Source organism: Colobus angolensis, unplaced genomic scaffold (assembly GCF_000951035.1).
Source record: "Colobus angolensis palliatus isolate OR3802 unplaced genomic scaffold, Cang.pa_1.0 Scaffold183, whole genome shotgun sequence".
Classification (NCBI taxonomy): Eukaryota; Metazoa; Chordata; class Mammalia; order Primates; family Cercopithecidae; genus Colobus; species Colobus angolensis.
This window is the reverse complement of record NW_012114966.1, coordinates 5,050,172-5,069,524: the sequence shown is the minus strand read 5'-3', so window position 1 is coordinate 5,069,524 and position 19,353 is coordinate 5,050,172. Positions and strand designations below refer to the sequence as shown.

Below are 19,353 nucleotides of genomic sequence, written 5' to 3'. Positions count from 1 at the left end.
CACCACAGGCTAGCTCTCTTCCTGTTCACTATCACACTGGCACTACCTCCTAGTTTTCCCTAAACTTTGTGTGATTTTGAAACTTGGAGCCCTATGCCTTTCTTGCCTCTTACCTGCCTGATGAATTCCCACTCATCCTTTAAGACCCAGGCCAAATACCACTCTTTGGTGGAATCTTTTCTCATGTCATCTAGACTGATAGTCTGTGCCTCATTTATGTTTTCTGGCATTGAATAAATAACAAAACAAAATTAAGTGTTAAAGACTATCATGTTTGAGAAACTACTACATGCTAAGGAGTCTTCAGGCTTTATCTTATCTGATGCACTTATAAACGTGCGTTTTACAGATGACAAAAGTAAGATTCAGAAGATTTAAATAATTTGTCCAAGGTTACAAAAGTAGTAAGCAGAGTTCAATATATGTCTAAAGCTTGTGCTTTTACCTACCAGGGCACTATTTATTTTATGGCATGGTTAACCCTCCAATAGGCTGAGATTCCTCATTTTTATTCCTCTTGTAAGCCCTCTTTGGCACATTATAGGAGCTTAATAATTGTTCACTGAATAAATATTGATGTAAATCCTAAATAAATATTTATCAAGTGAATGAAGGCTAAGCAGTAGTTTTTAAATTTAGATGATTTGATATGCAGTATTCCTTATTACTGTGGTACGTCAATGGCCCTGTGATTTCACGTTAGATTATTATTTCTTCATGTGTTTACTTATCAGAAAGGATATATTCAGAAATTGTTATAGGTCCCATGGATTTTAGTCTTCAATGTATGCTATTATATAATGCATAATATAAAGTTGACTATAGAGAATTCTTTTTAATTTCTCTGTAGTTTTTCTTCTTTAATTGAAGGTGGTTGTATATGTGGAATGGGAAGATAATATGTTTTTGTCCTGTGAGGTTTGTTGTATGAGTGTCTCTTCATGGTTTCAAGAAGCAATTATCCTGCTAGGCACAGGATTTGTAAAAAAAAAAAAAAAAGAAGTCGTATAATTATGAGTGATTTCTGCCTCTGTGTACCTCCACTAGGAGATATACTTGGGATTTGATTGTCAAATTTGGACTTTAAAGTTTACTTCAAATGGGAACCAATCATAATCCCAAAAGACACAATTCTCACAGCCATAATGGCAAATATTGAAATCTCAAAAGAACGAAGTCCCAAAAATATAATTCTGAAAAAAACTATTAAAAAATTCTTTAGAAGATGTTTACTTACATTTCTAAAAGGGAGTTTATTTGAGAAACATATAAAAACAGAACTGAACACTTCACAGGGTATTTTCACAATAAAATAGGCAATAATAGCTTATGTATTTTTGCAAGCACTCAAGTATACTAACAACAGTTGCATGGGTATAAGAATTATGAGCAGATAAACCAAATTCACAAAGAAATAGGTCAAAAAAGGACATGTATAAATACATATATCACTATGTTTGGTAATTTTGTGTACCCAGATTTACAACTGCAGTCGTCTGAAATTCTATGACAAAAAACCTAAACCTTTTGAGATCTATCAAAAATTGCAGTGGATCAACACTGCATATATAGTCACCCAAAAAGCCAAGATCTCAAGAAATTTTATCTTTTATAAATGCAGATGTACAATGACATCTCTCCATTTGTTGAAAAATTTCAACATTTTAACATATACATACAAGGCTTACACACAAAATCAACATTGTGATAATGCCTTTTCATGGAGTCAAATTTTCTAGAAATGCATGAACAAATTAGAACTCTCTAAATGTCTCTACACAATTATACCATTATTTGAAAGGATACAAAGATAAACTATATAGACTAGTGAACTGTAAAAAAAAAGTCTGCAATTTATAAGAGAAAAATCCAGTACCCTCTTGTCTTAACGTATTTGTACAATTAAGAATTTATTGCATTAATTTAAGTGAGAGACAATGGTAGTTAGGTATAGAATGGTTCTGTTGTTGATGACTGTAATGCTACTGGGGGTGGGAGAAATTGAAGGAGTTGATCATTATATTTAAGAGGTAAATGGACAGATTTGGTTATAGCATAGAAAAAGGGACTATAAGGTTGGCTCCAAAATTCCTTGCTTGCTGCTTGGATTGGTCATAATTCTATTCTCTCAGACTGGGAACAAAGGAAGAGTCCAGAGTTAGAGGAGAATATTGTGGTTTTATTCTTAGACTCACTGATTATGTTTTGATGGGCTTCTGCATAAGGGAAATAGTAGGGCAACAGCAAAATGTGATGGGAAGATTTCAGTCACATTCACTAATCTGTTTATCATTATTGACAATGTTTTTATTTCTCTTGTTTGTTGCCACTTAACTTTTCTGATGTCTTTAACTGATCATGGATTCTTGCTGACGTAGAGGACCTCAGGATAAATTGCCTGTTTACTGCCTCTTAATGTTCTAAGACCTTGTTCTTTAGAAGATGTTACTGCCTGCCTGTTCAGGTTCTTTTTTTTTCTGCTAAAAATACACAGTGACTCTGACCTAAAACATGGGAACCATTTGAATCAAAATAGTAAAGCGTCTTTCCCTCAATAGTTCTGCTAGGGGTAAACCTTGTCTTTTTAAAAACTAGACTTTCAGTTTTAGAAATTTTAGATTTTCAAAAATACTGAAGAGATAGTGCAGAGAGTTTCAATGTATCCCAACAAATAGTTACCCCTATTATTGACATCTTATATTATCTACCACTACAGTATCATATAGAATATTTTCTAGAATCCTTTCAAACAGAGGTGGTATTATTTACTCAAAGGGGGTAAAAACTGCTAGTAAGAGGCAGGAAAGAATGAACCCTCAACCAACTCACTGCTCTGAAACTCCAAAACTCAAAAACTATAGCACAAATAGCTAAAAATAGAAAAAAGAAAACTCCGTGGATAATAAAATAGCCACCACAAACCCTTATTAAAACTCCAGAATCTTTGTGAGATGCAGTGAAATTTGAATCAAATCCAAAGAGGAAGCCCAAGTTGATAGTATCTGCCCTATTTTTGAGGAAACAGCAATTTTCAGGAATAGTCTCTGAAAGGCCATATAAATGCTGCACTCAAGGTGACTACTAATGTGAGTGAACTGGAAAGATGCATTCCCCTTGAGGCTCATTTCCTCACTACAAAGCTTTTAAACAGGTGGGAATAAAAGATCATACGGCAGTACCATTTTAATTTTTTCCAACTCAGCTTTCTAAATTGAAGTGGCAGCTTGAAGGCCAGGCTTGGCCATAGACACAGATCTAGCTTCGCCACCACTGGGCGATATTAGCTAAGCAGAAATAAACAAGCACTAACCTTCTGAGCAGAAGTTTCTTATATGTAGAACTTTGTGGTCTTACGCCATGTCTACCCAGGGAGATCTGTTGTTTAAGAAGGAGAAAAAGGAAAACTTCTCTTTTCCCCACAGGACTGGCTATTTCCCCTTCTGATACATACATAGAAACTTTAACACTCTAAAATCAGATGAAGGAGGAACACTGATCATATCCACTTCAAAGAATGTAGACATATTACTTTATCCAGATCAAGCAGAGTTTAAGGCCATAGTCTAGGATGCTCACAATTAATTTATTTGCTTTTAATTTCATCTCTCTTAGGCCTAAAATGGATGTTCTTCCTTTCTGGCATGTAAAGATAAGCAGAGTTCACACATAGGAAGTGCAAGTCCAGAGGAATTATCAATGCTTTGAGGCTAAAATCAGCTTCTTTCTCCCTTGACAGACTAAAACATATCACCTGTCCAGAATTGAGAGTATAGTGTTCTCTTGAAAAGGACCAGATGGTTTTGTCAATAATTTACTCTGACAGTGTAGAAATAGCTGGGCTCTAGGAAGAGATCCAGGTTTCTGATGCTCATTTTGCAATTATAGCCCTTCTAAATCTTATTCTTAGCTGCTATTAGTTTTAAAGCCCCTAAAATGGAACAGGCCTGTTAGGCTATCTTTATTCAATAATTCCCTTCCCATTCTAAAACAATTTAGTGCATTATCTTGGGCCAAGAATAGGAGAAGGGATAGTATTTTCCTTAAATGATGTTGCTAATGCAATGGGCAATGTTAGTGAACCTGCTCCTCAAACTGTCTCTTGAGAAGAAGGTATCAGTGCTGTCAATCTTACACATCTTAGCAACCAAATAGATATGAGATTAAGATCACCAAATGCTGACTGTTTGCAATTCAAATGAGAGCTTTACTTTCTCTGAGTCTTTTGTGGAATCCTGAGTTTTTACATTTAGAGGAATTATTAACACTGTAAAGTTAGCTCATAGAATGTTAGTGCTGGGGGTACTTTAAGAATACATAACTCAATTCCTTTGCTTCACAGATGAATAAACAGAATTTCAGAGGCTGAGTAATTTGCCCTAGGTCACAGATTGGTGAGAAGCAGAAAGGAGACTAGAGTGAGAACTCTTAGAGAAACAGTCTTTAACTTTCTCTGTTTTGTCACTGTTTACACAAGCCTAGGACGAGCAGACTCCTAGCTATTCTGCAATTTGCTGTAATGCTCATTTGTGGCTGGGACTCAGTTTATGTATCTGAAAGTCGGGATAAAAATGCCTGCCCCCACAGTGTATTTGTGATGCAAGTGAGAAGTGTGTAAAGTGTGGCTAAATGTGTACGTGTATGTGTATGTGTGGGGTGGGTTGGGGGGGTGCAGGGTGGTGGTGGTTGCAATTTTGCAGCTGCATCAATCTTGAAGTTTCACAAGTCAAATACTCTAATAGCCCAGCATTCAGCAATTATTTCCAGATTATGTTAATGTGTTGTTTTCCTTCAAAGCACTTTACTTGTAGATACTGCAATCTGTTTACGTGTGATGCTGAAATGAAAAGGTTATTACTAGCTTGGAAGTAAGCAATGCCAACTATAGAGTGTTTTCTTTTACTTGGATTTTATAAGTTAAGATGATGAGAAAGACTCGCTGTGGGAGCACAGAATTTTCCGTCTTTCTGCCATCCTGAGTTTATTCTCAGCTTGTTCATTCTTCTTGCAGGATTTCTAGAGAGGCAGGAACATTTTGAGTTTGTGGGCTTCAAGAGTTTGATTCCAATTATAGGTCAGTTTGGAGTCTCTTGTGTCAAGGCATCAGGTGCCTCAATAAATGAGCCTGTGGTCATGAATCAGTAGACTAGCAAACAGAAAGACAAGAGCATGTCTTTATCTACTTCCTTGAGCTTGAAGAGAGGGGCTGTCCTATTCCCATTTATATCTCCAAGGCTTAGTGAGAATGGAATAAGTACATTTTGAAATAAAAAGACTGATATTTCTTTGCTTATACCTGAAAGTGGAATTAATTCCAGATGGATAAGTAAAAATTTAAATGTCAAAACAAAACAGAAAAGTGCTGGAGTAAAATATTGGTGAGTATTTGTTTAAATTAGGAGTAACATCATAGGCAGAAACCACATGTAAAGTTTAGATAGTTTTTATCAGTTAAAAAGAAACAATTTTTGTATAAAAAGTCCAATATGACGTTTAAAAGGAGACTCTAACTTGAGAATGAGATTTGGAATTGCACAGCACAGGTAAATCCTCATTATCAAGAATTCTTAAAAATCAGTAAAAGGTAATGATTATTCATCCCAATAGAAAAAAAAATGAAATAAGGACAAACAGGCAATTCACTGAGGAGGAAGTATAAGTGCTTAATACATATGAAAACATGTTAAATATTATCAGTAAGAAAACTTGCATATTGGAGAGCAACAATGAAGTACTATTCGTAACTATTTAACTGGCATAGATTTTGAGAACATAGTAATACTCAGCTTGGCAGGAGCATCACTGTCATGCACTACAAGTAGGACTCTGTATGGGTAAGAACATTTGACATTATGTATACAGTCTCATAAAATCAGGTCTGTTTTTTGATCCAACTATTATACTTTTAAGAAATATATGGAAGAGTATGCAAAGTTATATAGGCAAAATGTTTACTTAAGCATGGTTTATACTATAAGAAAAGTTAAAAACAGCCTAAATGTTCCAAAACAGGAGACTTATTCAATAACTTATGATATATAATATTAGAATCTTACAATTATGATATATTAACATAAATCATTTGGTTTTTGTCCTTTATTCTGTTGATGAGATGTATTGCATTTATCAGTTTGCAGATGTCTACCACCCTTGCATTCCTGGGATGAATCCCATTTGTTCATAATGTGTTATCTTTCTGATAACTGTTAGATTCAGTTTGCTATTATTTTGTTGACGATTTTTGCTTTATGTTCATCAGGGATATTGGCCTATAATTTATTGTTGTTGTTGCTGTGTCCTTGTCTTATTTTGGTATAATGGTTATGCTGGCCTTGTAGAATGAGTGAAGGAGAATACTTTCGTCTTAAATTTTTTGGAATAATTTCAGGAGATTTGGTATTAGTTCTTTGTATGTGTGGTGGAATTGAGCTGTGAGTTCCTCTGGTCCTGGGATTTTCCTTCTTGAGAGACTTTTTACTGATTCAGTCTTGCTACTCATTATGTCTATTTAGGTTTTCTCTTTCTACCTGATTCAATCTTGGTATGTTGTGTGTTTCCAGGAATTTATCCATTCCGCCTAGGTTTTCAGGTTTTTCAGCATATAGCTGTTTATAATAGTCTCTGATTATTTGTATTTCTGTGGTATCAGCTGTATTGCTTCCTTTGTCATTTCTGATTTTGCTTATTTGGATGTTCTCTTTTTTCTTGGTTCATCTACATAGTGGTTTATCAATTTTGTTTATCTTTTGAAAGAACTAATTTTTCATTTCATTTATTCTTTCTATTGTTTTTTGGTCTCTGTTTCATTTAGTTTTGCTCTTATATTTATTATTTCTTTTCTTTTGCTAATTTTGGGTATGGTTTGATCTTGTTTTTCTAATTCCTTAAAGTACATTGTTTATACTGTTAATTTGTAATCTTTCTAATTTTTTTACGTAGGCATTTTTTGCTATAAATTTCCCTCTTAGTACTACTTTTGTTGTATCTCACAAGTTTTGATACATTGTGTTTTCATTTTCATTTGTTTTAATAAACTTTTTGTTTTAATTTTAATTTCTTTGTTGACTCAATGGTTATTGAGGAGCATGTTGTTTAATTCCCATATAGTTGTACCGTTTCTAAAATTCCTCCTGGTATTGATTTACAACTTTATTCCATTGTGTTCTGAGAAAATACTTGATGTAATATTGGTTCTTAAAAATTTGTTGAGACTTCTTTTGTGGCCTATAACACATCGTCTATCTTGGAGAACGTTCAATGTGCCAATAAAAAGAATATATACTCTGCAGTCATTGGATAGAATGTTCTGTATATGTTTTGTAAGTTCATTTGGTCTGAATTACAGTTTAATTCCAACATTTCTTTATTAACTTTTTGTCTAGATGATCTGTCTAACCGTTGAAAGTAGGCTGTTAAAATCCCCCACTATTATTGTATTGCAGTCTATCTAGTGCTTTAAATATATTAATATTTGTTTTATAAATCTGGGTATTCTAGTGTTGGATGCATATATATTAAAAATTGTTTTATTCTTTTTCTGGATTGATCCCTTTATCATTATAGTACTTTCTTTGTCTTTTTCTACTGTTTTTGACTTAAAGTTGGGTTTTATCTGATACAAATATAGCTACTCTTGCTCACTTTTGGTATTCATTTGCATGGAATATCTTTTTCTGTTTTTTTACTTTCAGTCTATATGTATCTTTACTGATAAAATGAGTTTCTTGTAAGCAGCATATAGCTAAATCTTGTTTTTAAAAAATTTATCCAACCACGTTTTATATATATTCAGTGGCTAATTTAATCTATTTACATTCAAGATTATTATTGACATATGAGACTATGTTTTGTTACATTTTTAATTGTTTGCTGGTTGTTTCATATATTCTTTGTTTCTCTTCTTTCTCTTGTTTATAACTGTGGCTTGGTAGATTTCTTTAGTGTTATCATTTGAATCAATTCTCTTCTTCCTTTGTGTGATTGCTTCACCAGAGTGTTACATTTTCATGTGTTTTCATGATAGTAAATGTCATCCATTTGCTTCTAGGCTTAGGTCTCTTTTGAACATTTCTTGTCAGGAAGGTCTAGTGGTAATGAATTTCCTCAAGATGTGTCTATCTTGGAAAGACTATGTCTTCTGCATTTATGAAGGATAATTTTGCTGAATGTAGTATTCTTGGCTGGTAGTTTATTCTTTCAGCACTTTGAATATATTATCTCATTCTCTTCAGGCTTATAAGGTTTCTGCTGAGAAATCTGCTATTAATCAGAATGGAATTTCCTTTGTAGGTGACTAGACACTCTTCTCTTGCTGTTTTTAGGATTCACTCTTTATCTTTGACCTTAGAGAGTCTGACTACAATGTGCTGTAGGGAAGATCTTTTGGCATTTTATCTGCGTGGGGATTGCTGAGCCTCCTGTATGGAAAGTCTAAATCTCTTGCTAGACTTGGGAAATTTTTATCAAATAATTTGTTAAATAAATGTTCTAATCTTTTCATTTTCTCTTTGACCACAGCAATACTGATAATTCAAATATTTGGTTGCATTATGTTGTCCCAAATGTCACAAATGCTTTGCTCATTCTTTTTTTTTCTAAAAATTTGTCTAGATTATGTTTTTTAAAAAAGCTGTCTTCAAGTTCTTTCTTAGCTTGATTTTATGTATTGTTGAAGCCTTTAAATTTATTTTGCAGTTCCCTCAATGAATTATCCAGTGTCAGAATTTCTACCTGGTTGTTGTAAAAAATCTATCTCTCTCTTTTCTGAGATGGAGTCTCATTCTGTTGCCCAGGTTGCAGTGCAGTGGCTCAATCTTAGCTCACTGCAATCTAGGTTCAAGCAATTCTCATCCCTCAGCCTCCTGAGTAACTGATATTACAGAAAAAAAATCCATCTCTTTAGTAAATTTCTCATTTATGTACTGAATTGTTTTTCTGAATTTTTTGTATTGTTTTTCAGAATTCTCTTGTATCTCACCAAGCTTCTTTAAAATTAATATTTTGAAGTATTAATCTGAGATTTCAAAAATTTCTTTTTGATTAAGATCTATTGCTAGAGAATTATTGTATTTCTCTGGGGATGTCATTTTTTTGCCTTTTCTTATTTTCTGTGTCTTTATACTGATATTTGCACATCTGGTGTAACAGTCACTTCTTCCAATTTTTTGGATTTCTTTTCATAGTGGAGTACTTTTTCCTGAAGATGTATATATATATTGTTGGTTAGGTAGGGTGCTTTGGTTTTGATTTTAGGTGCCTGCAGTAGTGTGATCTCTGTATGATTTCTTTAGCTGTCAATAGCCTCAGTGTTATCTGTGACTTCCTTTGTGATTTAGGGTGCTGTTATTAGGGGAGGCTGTGATGAAGTTTTGCTGGGGACTAGGATGCTGGTAGGCCAGTCTTTGAGCCCTAGTGGTGGCAGTGTTAGACACAGCATGCCTGTTCTTGGGCCCCAGCTTACACTGGCACCAGTGTGAGTGGATATAGGAAGGATATATATATATATATGTATATATATATATATTTTTTTTTTTTTGGCAGGGTCTCACACTGTCACCCAGGCTGGAGTGCAATGATGAAAGCTCACTGAATCATCTGCATCCCAGGCTCAAGTGATCCTCCTACCTCTGCCTCCTGGGTAGCTGGAATACAGGCACATGCCACCACATCCAGCTAATTTTTGTAAGTTTTGTAGAGATGGGGTTTCACCATGTTGTTTAGACTGATCTTGAACTCCTGGGCTCAAGTGATCTGCCCACCACAGCCTCCCAAAGTGCTGGGATTACAGGCATGAGCCACCACGCCCAGCCTGAAAGCCTGATTCCTAGGCCTTCAGGTGGCTTGCATGGGTGCTGGTCATGGCAGTGGTGGGCTGGGCATGTGGACATGTCCTTGAGCCACTGGGTAGCTGGTGTGATGTGGGTGATGGCAGTGGGGGTCTTGGCACAACCTACTGGAACCATGCAGTCCATGCTATGTTGGTGGTGACTGTGACAGGTTGGGCAGGCCAGTGCTTATGGGTTTTAGCTGTGGTGGTATTGGCAGGTTGAGTCAACCAGACCTCAGACCACAACAGGAGGGATCAGGTGCCAATGGTGGTAGACTTAGCTGGGTAATTTTAGGTTCATGGGTTGGATGCTTGAGTATTTGGGGGATGGGACTAGGCTGATAAACTTGTCCTCAGGCTCCTTAGTAGCACATTCATGTGCTGGCTGTGGTAGGAAGAGGTGGAGTGGTCCCAAGATCACTGGTGGAATGCTCAGGTGTGAGCTCCTCTCAGCTAGATCAACATAGGCAGGTAGTTGTGGGGAGTGAAGTTTGCTCACACTGTGGTCTCAGAGCAGTACACAGCAGCAGCAGTAAGATTTGTCCTTGCATATGTGGGAGTGTCTAGCCTCATCTCTTCCTTTATGACCCTGTGGCAGCAGCAACAGTTTCAGCCATGCCTCAGGGCAGCATACAGATCTTTGGAGGCTAGGCTCTCAGAATGGTGCCAGTTGAGGGCTTGCCTTTTGTAGGGTAAAATCCCTTTCAGCTGGAGCAGCATGAGCAGATAGTTGTGGGAAGTGCAGTTTTCTTGTGCTTTGGTCCCATAGAGCCTACATTGACAGCAGTGGGATTTTTTTCTTAGAGTGCTTGGGAATGCCCAGCTTCTTATCTTCCTTCTTCGCCCTACAGGACAATGTCATTCCAGGCCCAGGGCAGAAGACACATATTTGTAGACTAGGCTCTTGGAATGGCACTAAGATGCAGCTGCTCTGGGCTCACATACCTGTGGGGCTGTGTGTTAGTTCTCTATGTGGAGCAATGTCTCTGTGCAACCTCTAGGCAGCTTCATATGTTAGTCTTGAGGCTTATGTGGGTCCAGGGGTTCTCTCATAGCTAAGACTATAAAAGACCATGGTGGGAATGTGAAGCCCTAGAGATTCTTCTCTTACCCTTTTCTCATGTCTGGAAGCCTCTCCAAGCTCCCAGCCAATCCTGGCTGAGCAAGCTGTCTCACTTCTCTTTCCTTACTTCCTTGCAGTGCTGTCATTTCTATGTTGAATTCCACTGTTCTGTCTTAGAAAATTTCCTTGCAGTGTGAATATCTACTTACTACTTTGATTTGGCTGTGTGTCAGAGGCACATACTGGCTGCATCTAGTCAGCCATCTTGCCTCCAGTCTGCTAGTGAATTCTTAAGTTCTGTAGTTCACTTTAAATTGCCTCTTCTACTCCATACACATTTTAGGGGATAATGAGCAGCTATAATCCAACCTGTTTAAAACCTTATAAAAATTGGACTATTTTAATAATATGAGCCACTCACTTGAAATATGCAGGTAATTATGACTAAAATTAGTATCTACTTCAATTCCATGCAGTAAGGCTTGATTTAGTTGATTATTTACATCAACACCTTGATTCACAGATACTGCCATTAAAAGATGAACACAACGGCATAGAGAATAGTACATAGGCATTGGAGCCAGACAAGTGTCAGTTAAAATCCCATTACCATGGATTAATTGCTGTGTGATGTTGGGCTAGTGTTTCAACTATTTTGAGAATAATTCTTACTATGATTGAAAATCAAATAGCATGTGGTAGGAATTGTAACTGTCACAGAATAAAGACTCAAAAAGTGATAGCAACTGTTTACTCAATATATATAGGGTGAGATCTTTAAAAAAATATATCTACCTGTGACAGGTGATGCCATATTAAATATCAAAGTTTCTCAGGCAAATTTACTTCAAGCTTATGTCGAATGTTATTAACTTCCTAACAGGTAAAACAGTAATTTGTCAGAAATGGGTCACAGGAGTATAAAAACCAATAGGTTATATGTCTAATGAACTTGCATGCATCTATGTGCATGTGATTGTGTGTGCATGCAGAAGTGTGATTTATTTTTTTAAAAAAATATTTCATTTCACAAGGTCAATAAAAATATAATATCTCTACAAGTAACTACAAGGAAGTATGTTGCAAGATGGTCCAAGTGCACACACTGCAAGTCAGAGATGCAAACATTACATCCAGGAAGCAAATAAGAGTGTGTCTGTGCCTGAAACAAGGATACTAAGGTCATCCACAACAGTGGTGTCTAATGGGGTACGCTAATATGAAAGAGTGAAGCAGCATCAACAGAGAATAAAACAGAGTGACTGCAGCATGTTCTTCATTTTTGTCACTATTTTTTAATACGTTACTTCAGATTTCAATGTAAAATTTTGAATAAAAGGAATCATTATATACATGTTTTATTTATTTTTGAAACAGATGTTCTCCCTTTTTGAAGAATAAATTACATTTTATTTTCCTCCAGTCTTATTGAGATATAATTGACAAAATTAAATAAATATAAAGTGTATAATATTTTGTGTATACTATATGAGGACAGGATTTGAGAAGCTTCCATGTTGGTGAACAAGAACACATCCATGTGTTGGGAGGGTGGCACATCTTAACTTCATAGGGACAGAAGCTTGTGTGCTTGATACCTTTCCAGACCTTGCTATTACACACACACACACACACACACACACACTCTATGCATCTATTCCCTCTGGCTGTTCATCTGTATCCTTTGAAGTAGCCTTTATAATAAGCTAGTGAATGTGTTTACCTGACTTCTATGAGCCACTCTAGCAAATCAAATGGACCTGAGGAGCAAGTCTTGGGAACCACAATTTACAGCTGGTAGGTCAGAAGCATAAGTTATAACCTGAAACTTGTGAATGGAATCTGAAGTGGGGGAAGTCTAGTGGGATTGAGTCCTTAACCTGTAGGATCTGACACTATCTTCAGGTAGATAGTGTCAGAATTGAATTTAATTATTACAGGACACCCGGCTGGTGTTTGCTGAAAAATTGGTTGGTGCGTGTGTCGAGGTGTCTTTTTTTTTTTCTTGGTTAGTCTAGCTAGAGGTTTGTCAATATTGCCTACCTTTTCAAAAACCATCTCAGTTTTGTTGATCTTTTCTATTGTGTTTTGTCTTAATGTCATTTATTTCTGCTCTAATCTTTACTATTTTCTTCATTCTGCTTCTTTTTAACTTAGTTTGTTATTCTTTTTTAGTTTCTTTTTTTTTTTATTATACTTTAAGTTCTAGGGTACATGTGCATAACGTGCAGGTTTTTAGTTTCTTAAGGTGGTATGCTAGGTTATTTGAGCTCTTTCTTCCTTGCATAGGCATTGGTTGGTTTAAACTTGCCTCTTAGAACTGCTTTTGCTGTATCCCATAGGTTTTGTAGTTGAGTCTCCATTTATGTTTGTCTCAAGGTATTTTTAAATTTTTCCCTTTTTGTTTCTTCTATGACTCAAATAGTCATTCAAGAATGCGTTGTTGAATTTTCACATTTTTGAATTTTTCTGTTTCAAGGAAACAGAAAAACACAGTAAGTTTTCAGTAACTGATAAACACAATACTTTTTTAGTAACTGACATTAAAGGAATGGAGATCTATGAAGTGCCTGACAGAGACTTTCTTTTTTTTTTTTTTTTATATTTTACTATTTTTTTGTGTTTTTTGTTTGTTTGTTTTTAAATCAATAAGTAATCTAGGACTAGCATTATGTTTGCTAGACCTGGCATTTGCTCGGTACATAAGGTTCAAAGTTTCCTTTCCTTTTTTTATTTGTTTTATATCTTGCAATGTTTTTTCTCCATAATATTTAAGTTTTTCGATGTTTAGATATTTTTCTTCGGTGAAGCACAAGTTTCTTTTCGTGGTCCCTGATCAATTTTAAACAGTTGGAACACCGGTGGCACTGTTAACTGCTTTCTGGGCAGCCTCTTTAGCTTGGTGGGCTTGTAGTACAGCTACAGCTTCATCAACCTTAGAATGGAGTGACTTAGGAGACTCGAGCATATGAAGAAGTTCTGAATTATCAATCTCCAACAACATGCCAGTGATTTTACTGGCAAGAGTAGGGTGCATGGCTTGAATAAGAGGAAAGAGCCGTTCACCCAACATTTGCTTTTGCTCTTGAGGAGGGGCAGATGCCAACATGGAAGCAGTCAAAGGTTCCTGACCTTGTACATGAACAGCAGGCTGTTGCACTGTAACTTGTGGCTGTGCATTAAGATGTTGCTGAGGATTGCGAACTCCTGCAGCATATTTATACTGTGGAACGGTGCGGACAGCAGGAGTAGCTGCAGCAGCTGCAGCTGCAGGACGTGGACCCATTGTCTGTGTTGACGTGTTAGCAACACGCTGTGTTGACATGACTCGTGGAACCTGTGAAGAAGCTGGTCTCATAGTACTAAATGGTGGTCTAGGAGCAGCTGGGCGGATAGCACCGGGCATATTTTGGAATGGATGAGGTCTGGCACCCTGAGCAGTCCAGCGAGGACTTGGTCTTAGTTGAGCAATTTGGCTAGGAGGATAGTATGCAGCACGGTTCTGAGTCTGTGGGAGAGCTGCCATGAAGTAACCTGAAGGAGGTGCTGGCTGGTAAGGGTTGATTACAGGGTTGGGCACAGCTCGCACACTTGCCATTCTCTGCATATACTGGTTAGTGAGGTGAGCCTGGCGCTCTTCTTTGTGCTGAGCTAGAGCTACATACAATGGCTTTGTGGCCACAATTCTACCGTTCATTTCTGTAACTGCTTTAGTGGCTTCCTCTGGGGAGGAGAAACATACAACACCAAACCCTTTGCTGCGACCACCCTCCATCATAACCTTTGCACTAGTGATTGTACCAAATGGAGAAAACTCTTTCTGGAGACGTTCATCATCAATACCATCATCAAGAATTTTCACATAAAGATTAACACCCTGGTATCCGGTGATCTTATCTTGCTTCATCTGTTCAAATTTGCGCTTAAGTTCCGTCTGCCGTTCCACCTTTTTCTGAGCTCGACCAACGTAAATTTGTTTTCCATTGAGCTCCTTTCCATTCATCTCATCCACAGCTTTCCGTGCATCTTCATGCCTTTCAAAGCTTACAAATCCAAATCCTTTGGATTTTCCACTTTCATCAGTCATTACTTTCACACTTCAGGCAGGCCCAAACTTGCCAAAGAGATCCTTAAGGCGCTCATCATCCATGTCTTCTCCAAAATTCTTGATGTAAACATTGGTGAATTCTTTTGCCTTAGCTCCAAGTTCAGCTTCTCGTTCTTTACGAGACTTAAATCGTCCAACAAATACTTTGCGATCATTTAGGAGCATTCCATTCACTTTTTCAATAGCTCGTTCAGCTGCTTCCTGCGTCTGAAAGTGTACAAATCCATAGCCCTTGGAACCATTTTCATCACAAACCACCTTACATGAAAGGATGTTACCAAAAGCAGAAAATGTATCATACAGTGCTTTATTATCAATGGATTTGTCCAGATTTTTAATGAATATGTTGCCTACTCCACTTTTGCGAAGTGATGGATCACGCTGAGACCACATGATGCGTACTGGTTTGCCCTTTATAACATCAAAATTCATGGTGTCCAAAGCACGCTCCGGGTCCGCCGGCTGCTGGAAGTTCACATACTCGTAGCCCAAGGAGCGGTGGGTGATCATGTCCCTGCAGACCAGGATGGAGAGGATGGGCCCGGCCAGGCTGAACTTCTCCTAGAGCATCGCCTGGCTCAGGTCGGGGTGGAGGTCCCCCACGTAGAGCTAGGCCATGGGGTAGCTGGGGGCGCTGGGGTTCATCTCCGCACGGCTGCCCGCAGGGCCACAGGCCGCGACCTTTCCCTGAGAGGAGGAGAGCCAGTGCAGGGGCTGGGGACCGGAGCCGGGGGGAGGGGAGCGGGAGCAAGCGCAGAGGGACAAAAATCAACCGGAATTGAAAACTACTCAAGGGCCGCAGAACGGGGTTGATCCACTGCCGCTGGCTGCCGGCTGCCGGTGGCGGGGAGGGAGGGTGGAGGTGTCGGGTCCGGGCAGCGGGAAGGCCTTGGTCTCTTGGTTCCTTCTTGGAGCTGCTGCGGGGCCGCGGGCGGGCGGGTCGGTCTGGGCTGCTTCACCGGGTTATTTTATAAACGAGGAAGAAAAAAAAATAAAAGTCTCCGGCGGGGGAGACGCGGATTTTTTTGTAAATTTTTTGGGGTTTTTTAAAAGATTTTTTAAGATTTTTTTTGGATTTTTTAATAATAAATGTGTGTTGCGAGCCCGGAGCACACACTCCGCACTCTCAGCACTAACCGCCGGGAAGAAGGGGCGAGACTTTCAAAATAATTATTTTAAGTAAACAGTCAGCTGAAAGAGAACACAAATAGACAACTCAATAATATCAGGAAAAACAATACATAAAAAAATTAGAAGTTAAAGAGATATAAAAATTTGCAGTCTTTTATTTATGCTCTTAGAAAAACAGCTGCTTTAATTTTTAAAACTCTAATGCGTCAGTTTCTATTTTTTTCTTTTATAGTTAATGCTTTTTTTCTGATCTTCTCTAATAAATCATTGCCTATGGGTCTATGACCCATTTTGACAGTGTGTGGTAGGAGGTTGAGGTTACTATTTTTTCATATGGATACCTAATTTTTCTTTCACCACATGTTAAAAGCTGATTCTTTCCCTGTTAATTAATTTTGATACCACTGTCAAGAATCAATCAACTCTATATGTGCAGGACTTCTTCTATACCCACTATTATGTTCAGTTAATCTATACCAACTCCAATGCCACATTGTTTTATTACTATAAAATGCAAAACTATAAACACATATAAGACAAAACAATAGCTTTATAGTAATTCTTGAAATGAGGTAGTATAATTATCCAACTTTGTTCTTTGTCTTCAAAATTATCTTGGATACGATAGGTTCTTTGCCTTTTCATATGAATTCTAGTATCAACTTGTTTATTTATACAAACAAACCTGCTGGATTTGTAATTGAAATCGTGTTGATCAATTTAGGGGCGAATTGACACTTTAATAATACTGTGGCTGAGTGCAGTGGCTCGCACCTGTAATCTCAGCACTTTGGGAAGCTGAGGTATGACCATCACCTGAGTTCAGGGGTTGGAGACCAGCCTGGGCAACATACCAAGACCTCTTCTTTAATAAAAATTAAAAAAATTAGCCAGGTATGATGACACATGCCTGTAGTCCTAGGTACTTGGTAGGCTGAGATGGGAGAATCGCTTGAGCTCAAAGATCGAGGCTGCAGTGAGCTATGATCACATCACTGCACTCCAACCTGGGTGACAGAGTAAGACCCGGTCTCAAAAAAAAAAATTTGAGTCTTTCAATTGTGTGCTGTTGTCCAATGTCTGTAAATATATTTTCATATATTTTTGGAGCGTTCATGTGGTGTCAGTTTCCCTGTCATGACAGTAGTGGAAAGCTGACAATTCTAATTTTAAACAGAATTCTGAACAGGCCATTGCCAGTAATTTTTCTCTAACTGCAAATAAAGTTTTCCTAGTTTTTGTTTTAATACTCCCCCCCATCCGTTTGACAGAGAAAGGTAAAAAAAAAAAAAAAAAAAAAAGACCAGAAAAACCTAATTAACATAGATTGCCAAAGTTCATCACTGTAGAGGCAGGCAAGGTAAAGGAGAGGGAATAAGGTTACCAGACGGAAGTTTGAGTTTTGGTTCTATGTTAAACTGGTATGGTCTTGGGTAAACTATTTAATGTCTTTTAACTTTAACTTTCTTATTAGAAAAAGTGGGGCTAATCCTCCTCTAATTTTTCCACAGGGCTATTTTAAGTCTCTTGTAAAATAGTGCATAGATATGAAAATATTCTGTAAACTCTAAGGCACTGAACCCAACTAAAAATTACTTTGGTTATTCTTGAATAAAATAAAATTCTGTCCTCTCAGACAACTCTCATTTTTTCTCTACCTCCCCAGTTATCTGGATATTTGGCTCAGGATTCGTTCATGCCTCTTTTTTTTCTCTTATAGTTTGCAGTAAGAGAGGGAGGATGTTGTAGCACTTAGTTGAAAAGAAACATTCTCCAAAGCATTTGCCCTGTAGGGAAAATTTTCTTCCTTTCTTTGGAATTATGCCTGAGAAATAAGATACTTTGGGCTTTTAGCCAATCAAGAAAGCAACAGCAAGAAAACATGTTTACTTGCACTTAGAAAGGAAAAAGATGGCTTTGATTTTATAAGATTTCCTTATTTAAAAACTATTTGTGCATGTTTTTAAAAAGTTTAAAATTAAACTTTAATTATTGCTTATAAGAAGCTTTAATTATTGCTTTTAGGAAAGTGTCATGACTAAGTTTGTTGAGTACAGAAATTATTCTGGTTTTGGTATTATCATCTCCAGGACACTTGAACCCCATGACTTTTCAGAAATGCTTACTCATGCAATAAGCGGTAGCCTTGTCTCGGTGTATTGAATGAAACAGAACCTACAAATAGTTTGCTTTCCCTAATTATTCCTTTATATTATGAAGTTTGGAAGCCAGGCACACTTTTTTTCTCATCTTAGCTTCTTCTTTTATTAGTTATGAGCCCCCAGGATGTTATTCAGCCACTCTAGGCATCAGTTTCCTTATCTATGGAATGGGCTGATATAAATAAATACAAACACACAAGGTTGATTTAGGATTTAATAAATTAATAGTATAAAGCATTTAGAACAATGCCTTATATGTGGTAAGTTCTCCATAAATGGCAGGTTCAGAGTAGGCATTCAATAAGCATTATTATAAAAATGCTTCATGTTATTTTTAATGCTGTTCTTTTAGTGTACATGGTACAAGACTTATTTGGCAAGAATTATTTTAAGTTTTGAGGACCTGAACCGGGTGGACAGGAATCTTGATATTTACAAATAAGTTTTGTTCCAGAATCAAGGGACTCCTAAAACTCACCCTTCACAAATTTGAACATGTCAGTTGTCTGGGAGAATAGAATAGTTAAGTTTATGTGATTTACAACTTGGACCCTGGCTCCTAAGAGTTGAAAGTCCCTTCATTAGTTTTAGACATTGCATTGGCTTTGTAGGTGGGAAAACAGGAATGCCTCTGCATTTTTGGACATGTCTTTTGGACATGTCCCAGGCTAGTCTGGGAGTTGTGAAAGGAAAGGAATGGGATTCCTTCCCCCCACAATGACATCCACAGTGTCCACAGTGATTCCCTGTCACCTTACACATACCTTAAACAAGTGTAACTCTCTCTGTTGTAATTGCTTATTTTGTAGGTCTGATTTCTCTGTTAGTCTAAATTCTTTGTGGAGAAAAGGAAATGCATATTCACCACTGGTGGGAATGTAAATTAATTCAGCCATTGTAGAAAGCAGTTTGGTGATTTCTCAAAGAAGTTCAAATAGAATTACCATTTGACCCAGGATTCCCATTATTGGGCATATACCCAAAGGAATGAAAATCATTATACCATAAAGACACATGCATGTGTATGTTCATGACAGCACTATTCACAATAGCAAAGACATGAAAT

At 37.3% G+C, this 19,353-nt stretch overlaps 1 protein-coding gene across 1 annotated transcript; it reads right to left on the bottom strand.

The window, feature by feature from the left end:
- Nucleotides 1–13,519: 13,519 nt before the first annotated feature.
- Nucleotides 13,520–15,639, bottom strand: LOC105510131 (polyadenylate-binding protein 1-like). Its single transcript, XM_011939762.1, is given in 1 exon segment — nucleotides 13,520–15,639. A coding segment is annotated over 1 exon segment (1,911 nt). The 3' UTR covers nucleotides 13,520–13,728.
- Nucleotides 15,640–19,353: the final 3,714 nt, after the last annotated feature.